A 9,004-nucleotide genomic window follows, 5' to 3' on the forward strand; every position below is an offset into this window, starting at 1 on the left:
TTCAAAAACACAGACTTATTCACGAAACCACGTGTCCACAAACCCCACAACAAAATGGTGTTGTAGAACGAAAAAATCGCCATATTCTTGAAATTGTTCGTGCTCTTTTACATGGAGAACATGTGCCTCACCACCATTGGACTGACGATGTTACTACAGCAGTATATCTCATCAATCGGATGCCATCGAAGGTCCTTGAATTTAAAACTCCACTGCAGACAGTGTCCACATTTGTACCGCTGCCTACAATACAAATGCTGCCACCTCGAGTCTTTGGGTGTGTTGCGTTTGTTCACCTACATAAAAACTAGCGTACAAAGCTTGATATGTGTGCCATTCGCTGCCTGTTTTTGGGATATGGTGTACACCAGAAAGGGTATCGTTGCTATGACCCTATTACTCGACGCATTTATGTAATTATGGATGTTACATTCTTGGAATTTGACCATTTCTACTCATCTGTATCACCCAATTCTTCTCTTCAGGGGGAGACACCAGAAGAAGAGTCGAATTGGTCAACATTTGACTGGTTCAAAGATATTGATATACCTTCAACTGAAGTTTTTGGTGATTCTTGTCAAACTCAAACAGACCATATGAGTCCTGAAGTTAAAGTATCGGAATTCCCCCCCTCTCCAGTACTCAACGATCCATCTCCTGAGAATATCATTGAGGTAAACTCTCCTATATCTCATAATAATAATAATAATAATAATGGTGATATCTTTGTTAGCTATGAATTACCTCACAGGCATAATCGGGGAAAACCACTGAAGTGTTACTCTCCTGAAGAAGAGGATCATAGATCAAGGTATCCAATTGCTAATTATGTCTCTATGAAGGACTTGTCTGAACCCCTTAAGAAATTTGCAAATGAGTTGTCTTCATACAGTGTACCTAGCAACGTTGAAGAGGCCATTGAAGACCCTAGATGGGTTCAAGCTATGAATGAAGAAATGGAGGCATTAAACAAGAATGCGAAATGGACTCTTATCCCTTTACCAAAAGGAAAGAAACCAGTAGGGTGTAAGTGGGTTTTCTCTATCAAGTACAAAGCTGATGGGTCTATTGAAAGGTACAAAGCAAGATTAGTGGCTAAAGGCTTTACACAAACATATGGCGTAGACTATCAAGAAACTTTTTCACCTGTTGCCAAGTTGAGCACTGTCAGAGTTCTTTTATCTCTTGCAGTAAATCTGGATTGGCCATTGCATCAGTTAGACGTGAAAAATGCATTTCTCCATATGCACTTGAAAGAAGAAATATATATGGATATCCCTCCGGGATACATGACAAATTATGAGACTAAGGTGGTGTGTAAATTGCAACGCGATTTGTACGGCTTGAAGCAATCTCCTAGAGCGTGGTTTGGGAGATTGAACCTGGCAATGAAAATATATGGCTTCCAACAAAACAACGCAGATCATAGTTGTTTCTGAAACGTCATCAAGGTAATGTCACAGCTTTGATTGTGTATGTAGATGATATGATTATTACAGGAGATGACTCTGAGGAAATAGCAAAACTTCAAAAACAACTTGCAACCGAATTTGAGATGAAAAATCTAGGTGGGCTCAAATATTTTCTAGGTATTGAAGTTGCTAGGTCGAAGAAATGCATCTTTTTATCTCAACGAAAATATATCCTAGATCTTTTATCAGAAGCTGGGCTACTAGACTGTAAACCTGTAGATACTCCAATTGTCCAGAACCACCAACTTGGAGAATATCCAGACCAAGTGCCAACAAACAAAGGAAGGTACCAGAGATTGGTTGGCAAACTTATTTACTTATCTCATACACGACCTGATATAGCGTATGCGGTAAGTGTAGTAAGTCAATTTATGCACAACCCGAGTAAAGATCACACGGACGCGGTAATTCGAATCATGCGGTACTTGAAGTCCTCGCCTGGAAAAGGTTTGATGTTCATAAAGAATAATCATGTACAAGTTAAAGGTTATACAGACGCTGACTGGGCAGGAGATATCACCAACAGAAAATCCACCTCAAGCTATTTTACCTTTGTTGGAGGAAATTTGGTTACATGGAAAAGTAAGAAACAAAAGGTTGTAGCATTATCAAGTGCTGAAGCAGAGTTTTAAGGGATGGCTAAAGGTCTTTGTGAGCTTCTTTGGCTTCGAAGATTGTTAATTGAAATTGGCTTTGCTCCGAACAATGCGATGAACCTTTTTTGTGACAACAAGTCTGCAATTGAAATTGCTCATAATCCGGTTCAACATGATCGGACAAAACAGGTGAAAATAGATCGACACTTCATTAAGCAAAATTTGGAGACCAAGATAATTCAATTCCCGTTTGTTAAATCTGAAGATCAATTAGCAGATATACTCACAAAAGCTGTATGTAGCAGAGTCTTCTACAACGCACTTGACAAGTTGGCCATTCGAGATCTCTATGCACCAACTTGAGGGGGAGTGTTGGCGTTAGCTGTCAACAAGATTTTAAGAACTATAATAGGAATATAGTTATTAATTATTAATTACCATGATTTGGCTATAATTATTCTGATTTAGTTATAATTAGAAATATGTTTTATTTCAGTTTAATTTTTTTTTCTAAGTTAACTTTTTCAAGAACAATGTATAATATTACAGAAATGCACATTATATAATTTGTTTATTCTTACGGAAATCCTTTTTATTTATGGTAGTGATAAAGTAAGTTTTGTTTGGAAAACAATTACTTATTTATGGTAGTGATAAAGTAAGTGTTGTTTGGAAAACAATTACTTGTTAAAAAGGCAATTAACCAATATATCTAGGAGGCAAAGCCGTGCTCCACCGAAGTTTATCTTGAAGTGTATTTCATTTCGAGTCATTTGGGTCGTTTTCACTCAAATAGAAGAACATATGGTTGGTGTTCAAAATATCCTTATATAAATAGACTAATGTTAGTGTCTCATTCTTACAACTAAATAAATATATACTTTAACAATTTGATCACTTCAAGTTATCCATTTTGTTGCTTTCGTATTCTCTGGATCCATCCTTAATTGTTATTTTACCAACAAAAGATATAATATGATTCTACATATGTAATGCCCAAAATCTTCACAGCAATACCTTTTTTCTGGTTAAATTGACACACAATTTAGTAAAACTACTCTCTCAGCTCAGCTCCAAGCAGCTAAGGAGCAAAGCACAGGTCACACTACTCAAAGAGTCAGCTTAGATTGTGCAAGAACCAATAGCAGTCATGTAGAAGAAATAATAAGCATATAAACTTACTACATAATCCAACATAAAAGTTTATACATTATTTTAACAAAATGTGCTCAAGTTACTGATGCCATATTAATTCCAGAGGTCTTGTAATTCTGTGTTTTTTCATCGAACTCAAAACAGCTAGCTACATGCACTAGTTGAGAAAAACTGACACTGCTAATTCTTCCTATCCTCACTGATAAAGGCAAGTTCAAATCAAAGGATGAGGTACCTGCAGAAAGAAATGTTTTGCAGTGGATTGTTGTAAAGTAGCTATATCAATGAGAGTAATGGGTATATATTAAATCATTCTCATAATGTACATAATTATAATTAAAACCATCAATGTAAGAGCATATTACAAGTAAAAATATGATAACTCAACTCAACAAACAAGAGGACACTATTCATCAATATATAACATAACCAGCATAAATCGACATAAATGCTGGTTTAATAGTATTAAGGGCATTGATAGTTTTCTAACAGGAAAACAGTTAATCACATACTCTGCGTTCACTTCTAGAGGAGAATGATAGTTTAAAAGCAGCAGGAAGTCTCACCAAGAAAAACACATTTTCTCTCCTCTCATAACTACTGTTTTGAGACTTTACCCAAAGCATCAAAAACATATTGCTGAGTTACATCTTCCACAATCACGGTTTTATCTCTTGACTTAGAACCAGTACCTAAAGATACTTGTCTTCGTTTTACACCTAAAACCTGGAATCACCACATGAATGAAGATAAGAATCTCAACAGACATATTCAATTATTCAGCTAGTTTTTCGTTTCCCCAATGCTAATTGAACTAACAAGTAAAAATTCATAACCAGATACAAATCAACAACAACAACCAAATCTTATTCCTCTAATTAAGGTCGGATACCTGAATCAACTTCAGTCATTCTAATGAAACCTGAATATTACTGTGTGCATTGGGACAAGTGTTTGACAAAAGTGACTTTAAATAAAATTGATTTGATTAAAACTAAGTTTGAACTTTGATGTGAAATAATCTAAGACGAAACTTTCGTGTAAATTTTTCTACCTAAATGCAACCGTTTATATTTCATCATAGAGGTTTTGGAGGCAAAATATAACAAGAATTGAAATATGAATACAAGAGTGGGAAGCATGGCTTACAGAGCTGATGTAATCAAGAAGAGCAGCATTTGCTTCACCATCCCTCGCCGGTGCATCAATTTGCACACCAACAGCTTCATCGCTCACATCTACTTATTAGCAAAACTCAAAATCAAAACACTGCAATTTCAATTTCATCAACTAATACTTACAGAGAGAGAGAGAAAGACCTGTTATGGATGCGGACTTGGAACCGGGTTTAGCGTGGATGGTTATAGCGATGGATGAAGGAGGCATGCACCGGATACAAGACGGAAAATTATTAGGTTTTTCCGATGGAGTCGTTTCCTTTGATCCAGCCTTTGTTTTCCCTTTCTTCGCCGGCGGCATTTTTCAATTTTCCGATAACCGTTACCGGAGACTTGCCGGTACGATATACCCTTGACTTGCGTACTTGGAACGCTGTCGTTTTCGATCAGATTTTTAATTAGCATTATTTTTAGATTTTTGTTGTGTTGTGCGGGAGCACGGCTATTAGGATGCGGTTGCCACAGAGGATTTTGATTCTCTAAAGAAATCTCAGCTGTTAGTTTAATCCAACGGCTTCAACTTGAACATTTGGAGATCCAGATTTCGGATTATCTCAATAATTATCTCAGTAGACTAATTAATAGAAGATTTGAGAAAATTCGATTTCCGCGACGACGTGAAACCGACAATGGGAGCGTCCACGTCATCGGAGCCGAGGGTTCCGGCGGAACAGCAGGAGGCGGAAAACGTCGCAGCCTCCACCGGAGCTCTTCCTATACTTCAAAAAGCTTTCTCCAAGTTCGCCAATTCCGAAACAAACGCAATTCCCTTAGAAAATCTACAGGTACTCGTCATAAACTGTAACAAATTGATCATAATCTGAATTGATCTTACTTAATTGTAATTGTGTATTCGTTGTTTTCAGCAATGCTTCGGTTTCGCTCGCGAAGGTCGAAGTTACTATGCAGAAAACGCGAAAGATTCATTTCCGGTGTTATTGGATCACTTAGGTTCATCCTTAGTTGATCACTTTTTCATTTCTGGTAAAGGAGGAATAAATTGGGTTGAATTTGTGAAAGGCTATAACAAGTGTTGTGCTAGGGTATCTGCTTCCACTTTGCTGAACAAGTTTATTAGAGTATTCATTGATGTTACAAGAAAAGCTGATGTGCCTGTGAATTTGGAATTTGAATCAGAGGATGCTGATTGCAAGGCGAACGGGTACCTTCTTCCCAACCATGTGTTTCTGCTTCTTTCCGTATGTTGGGCTATGTCTTGGGATGGTAGAAATTTGAAAGGGAAAGGAAATGTGAGTGTACCTGATCTGAGTCATTTGGTATTGTCAGCGGTTACAGCGTGCGTTGAAGATAAAGATGGGTTTGATGTATGGAATTGTGATATCTCAAGCTTGGAAGTTCAGCTTCCTGCTGGGAAGTTTGTTACATGGGTTATGAGTACAGTGCCATGCCTCCCTGATTGCTTAACGCTGTATTTTCATGCAAGACTGAAAATGCTAGTAACTGAAGGGGTAATCTATGTACTCATATTTTAAATCATTTAGGTACTAATAGATAAGTGTATAAATAGAGTGTCAAATAGTTTTGAACTATATATGATATTAAAGAAACTTAGATTATGTTCATAAATTGTTTTCAAATTATTATCATATGATGCCTGGTGTAGTTCCTAAAACAGGTCATTCAGAGCTTATGCAGAATTTGTCATTATTCCTTCTTCAATTGAAGAACAATTATAAACTTTTATATGATAAGCATTTAATAAATAAAAACTGAATTCGGTTGTTTATCCAGATATGCTGTTAGGAAAGCTTAGAATTTAACAGTTGGGCTTGGGAGTGATTAAATTTGCATTCTATATAAAGCTGTTGACAATGTGAACTATACTAACTTTTACCCTTTGAATCAGATTTTGACCCCAAAATCAAACTTACACACACCCCACTTCAGCATGAGATTTTTTCTTCCTTTCTTCACTTTGTGTATTATGAGTAATATTTACTATTCTGACCTTGTAATCAATGCATGCATTTTTTCTTTCTCCCGTTATTGAAATATGAAGGCTTGGATTTATGCTTACTATTATGGAGAATAATTACCAATTTTTCCATTTGACATTCATGTTTGGCTTTTCTTCAATTATTTTTGCTTGCTAATTACTATAATTGAGAACTAAAGAGAATGCCACTATTTCAAATCAATCAGAAAGGCCTATCATCACTTACATGCAGTTCCCAGTTTTCAGGAATTTTTCTAATTCCCATTCCACATCAAATTTTGAAGTCATTTTTCATCATTTTCATATAAGAAATAAAACACAAACTGTCTTGCCATCAAATAATTAAAATGAAATTTTATCCTACTAGTTTGTCATTTTTGTTAGTAACTTCATGTATAAGTTGATCAATTATTAATGCTTTGGCATCAGACATTGTTTTACTGTCTTACCAGTCAAAATGCTAAGGGTTAAACTCTTGTATTCTTGCTCTTAATTTGTCATTTGCAGAGAAAAACAATGTAATTTCCTGTTATTGTGATTCTTTAAGTTAACTCCTGATTTTCATTGTGTCAGTAGTTCAATTATACATGTGTATTTTGGATTATATTATCATAATCATTTAAAACAATTGAACTGGCATTCTCTCTATATACCATTAGTTGTTTGCATGAGAGAAAGTAAGTTCCATGTGGTTTTCAGGTTCTGTAAGTTCTGATCAAATAATTTCTTGATTGAGTGGCAGGATGAATTGGCATCCTCTGATTCCTCCTCTGTTGAAGAAATCTCATCTACAGCTGCATGTGATTATATTTTAACCCAAGGAAGGGCGTGGACAATTTCTATCACTCAGAGAAGTGTAGTAAATGAAGAGATTTCTAGAGCCTTTATGAGCAGTGGAGCTGGAATGAATGATAACCTTATTTATCGGTTTCTATCTCTGATCCTTAATTGTAGCTTCATCATTCTATTTTGGTTTACTAGTCTGAGACACTTGTCAAAATTTTCTTTTTAAATGTTAAAAAAGTACACTTGCTATGATGTTTTTCTGATTTGCTTATTATTGGCTTAGAGTTTGAGTTTGTTTGATCTGGAACATTTGTAAATTTTTTTAGTAAGACTTATCAGGCGGAAAACAAAATGCCTATTGACATAACTGTCTACTGTGTTATATAGTTCATCAACCCATGGAAGAGGCCTCAACAGATTTTGGTCTCGTGTTGAAGGCTACCACGGTCCGTTGCTAATTTTGGTTGCTGCAAGTTCGGGAAATGATCATGAGGGAAATTCTGCAATCAAGAAATTTGTTATAGGCGCCCAAACAAATGAAGGTCTTGAAAATAAAGATATCTTCTATGGAACCACTGGTTGTTTATATTCTTTAAACCCAGTGTTTCATGTATTTCCACCTACTGGTAGGCAGTAAATGTGAAAGTATTCCTTTTGTTGTTTCTGTTTTGCTCCCTCTTCTTTTGGGACTGTGATAAAATTGTCTGAAACTGACCGGTACTATTGACAGGCAAGGAAAAGAACTTTGTTTATAGCCACCTGCATCCTACTGGCAGAGCATACCAATCACATCCAAAGCCAGTTGGAGTTGCATTTGGAGGAACTCCGGGAAATGAGAGAATATATATTGATGAAGATTTTTCCAAAGTGACCATTCGCCACCATGCTGTTGACAAAACTTACCAGAGTGGTTCCCTCCTTCCGGATCAGGTACAACTTACTGTGTGTATACACAGCTTCTAACCATAATATATACTGATTAATGCATGCATCAAAAGTTTCTGATTCTATGTTTCTCTGATGGAAGTCTTTTTTAGAATCATTATGAAAAGAATAGAGATCCAGTGAACTCTTTCATGCTGTAAAATATCCTTCGTTATATCACGATAATGATTTTGTTATCAGCTATATCAATTACCTAAGAGACATGAGTATTTGGAGAAAGCATACAGTAAGTAACTGGTTAAAATTATTGTGGCCATAGTCATACAATTAATGAGTTGCATCTGCCTCTCTGACTCCATTTTTTGTGACTAAATGTTGGTTTATCTTGTATTTCAGGGTTTCCTGCCTACTGAAGCTCTCATTTCAGAAGTTGAAGTTTGGGGACTCGGTGGGAAAGCAGCAAAGGAAGTGCAAGACTCATATAAGAAGAGAGAAGATCTTTTCACCGAACAAAGACGAAAAGTATGCTACCCTATCCAATTAGTTGCTTATATTAGTTAAATTTTGGTAAATCAAAGAACAGACTAACATAGCATTGTGTTGTCATGCTATTTTGTAGGTTGACCTGAAAACATTTTCAAATTGGGAGGATTCACCCGAGAAAATGATGATGGATATGGTGTCCGATCCAAATGCTGCTCGAAGGGAAGATCGTTGAGCGAATATATACTGTTGATTTTCCTAAGGCAATACTTTAACAGGCATAAACACGGTTTATCTTGTGATTGTTCTTTGTTTTCCATGCTTGAGATCCTCAAGTAGCTGTTATAGAAATTTTGTATGTAAGAAAAACCTGTTGCGTGGCAATAAAGTTCTTCTGAAGGACGATTTGTGATATATGTATGTATATATAGTAATGGTAAAATATTGTTATACATATGTAGCATGGGGTTGAGACCTTGCATTTTTTCCTAA

General features: G+C 36.0%; 3 protein-coding genes across 6 annotated transcripts; 2 read left to right on the plus strand and 1 right to left on the minus strand.

The window, feature by feature from the left end:
• The first annotated feature begins 1,486 nt into the window (after positions 1–1,486).
• Positions 1,487–2,104, plus strand: LOC127079403 (uncharacterized mitochondrial protein AtMg00810-like). The gene has a single exon (XM_051019784.1). It carries the CDS (start codon positions 1,487–1,489, stop codon positions 2,102–2,104), a length of 618 nt encoding a protein of 205 aa, XP_050875741.1.
• Positions 2,105–3,219: 1,115 nt separating this feature from the next.
• LOC127079825 (uncharacterized) lies at positions 3,220–4,804 on the minus strand. Of its 3 annotated transcripts, none has more exons than XR_007787958.1 (4): positions 4,543–4,804; positions 4,373–4,461; positions 3,736–3,949; positions 3,220–3,458 (listed from the first exon to the last, which is right to left on the minus strand). XR_007787958.1 is itself a non-coding variant. In XM_051020193.1 (4 exons), the coding sequence occupies exons 1-3, from the start codon at positions 4,700–4,702 to the stop codon at positions 3,821–3,823; spliced, it is 378 nt and encodes a 125-aa protein (XP_050876150.1). In that variant the 5' UTR covers positions 4,703–4,804; the 3' UTR covers positions 3,220–3,458; positions 3,790–3,820. The 3 variants fall into 3 exon arrangements, 2 of the variants coding, with proteins under 2 accessions (XP_050876150.1, XP_050876149.1); XM_051020193.1 differs by having other exon boundaries at positions 3,790–3,949; XM_051020192.1 differs by lacking the exon at positions 3,220–3,458 and having other exon boundaries at positions 3,509–3,949.
• A 145-nt stretch (positions 4,805–4,949) lies between these two features.
• LOC127079824 (uncharacterized) lies at positions 4,950–9,004 on the plus strand. 2 transcript variants are annotated; one of them, XR_007787957.1, is made up of 7 exons: positions 4,950–5,186; positions 5,268–5,870; positions 7,101–7,285; positions 7,532–7,770; positions 7,875–8,074; positions 8,172–8,315; positions 8,426–8,551. XR_007787957.1 is itself a non-coding variant. In XM_051020191.1 (7 exons), exons 1-7 carry the CDS (start codon positions 5,031–5,033, stop codon positions 8,745–8,747), a joined length of 1,608 nt encoding a protein of 535 aa, XP_050876148.1. In that variant the 5' UTR covers positions 4,950–5,030; the 3' UTR covers positions 8,748–9,004. The 2 variants fall into 2 exon arrangements, 1 of the variants encoding a protein (XP_050876148.1); XM_051020191.1 differs by lacking the exon at positions 8,172–8,315 and adding an exon at positions 8,649–9,004.

The sequence above is a fragment of the Lathyrus oleraceus genome, chromosome 5 (genome assembly GCF_024323335.1).
Source record: "Lathyrus oleraceus cultivar Zhongwan6 chromosome 5, CAAS_Psat_ZW6_1.0, whole genome shotgun sequence".
Taxonomy (NCBI): Eukaryota; Viridiplantae; Streptophyta; class Magnoliopsida; order Fabales; family Fabaceae; genus Lathyrus; species Lathyrus oleraceus.

Bases quoted from the DNA above. Each gene is read 5' to 3' on its own strand.
- LOC127079403 (XM_051019784.1), top strand. From the start codon at position 1,487: ATGATTATTACAGGAGATGACTCTGAGGAAATAGCAAAACTTCAAAAA.
- LOC127079825 (XM_051020193.1), bottom strand. From the start codon at position 4,702: ATGCCGCCGGCGAAGAAAGGGAAAACAAAGGCTGGATCAAAGGAAACG. The intron at 4,462-4,542 runs GTCTTTCTCTCT...GCTAATAAGTAG, and splicing joins CAAGTCCGCATCCATAACAG to ATGTGAGCGATGAAGCTGTT. The intron at 3,950-4,372 runs GTAAGCCATGCT...TGGTGATTCCAG, and splicing joins TTCTTGATTACATCAGCTCT to GTTTTAGGTGTAAAACGAAG.
- LOC127079824 (XM_051020191.1), top strand. From the start codon at position 5,031: ATGGGAGCGTCCACGTCATCGGAGCCGAGGGTTCCGGCGGAACAGCAG. The intron at 5,187-5,267 runs GTACTCGTCATA...CGTTGTTTTCAG, and splicing joins TTCCCTTAGAAAATCTACAG to CAATGCTTCGGTTTCGCTCG. The intron at 7,771-7,874 runs GTAGGCAGTAAA...TACTATTGACAG, and splicing joins TCATGTATTTCCACCTACTG to GCAAGGAAAAGAACTTTGTT.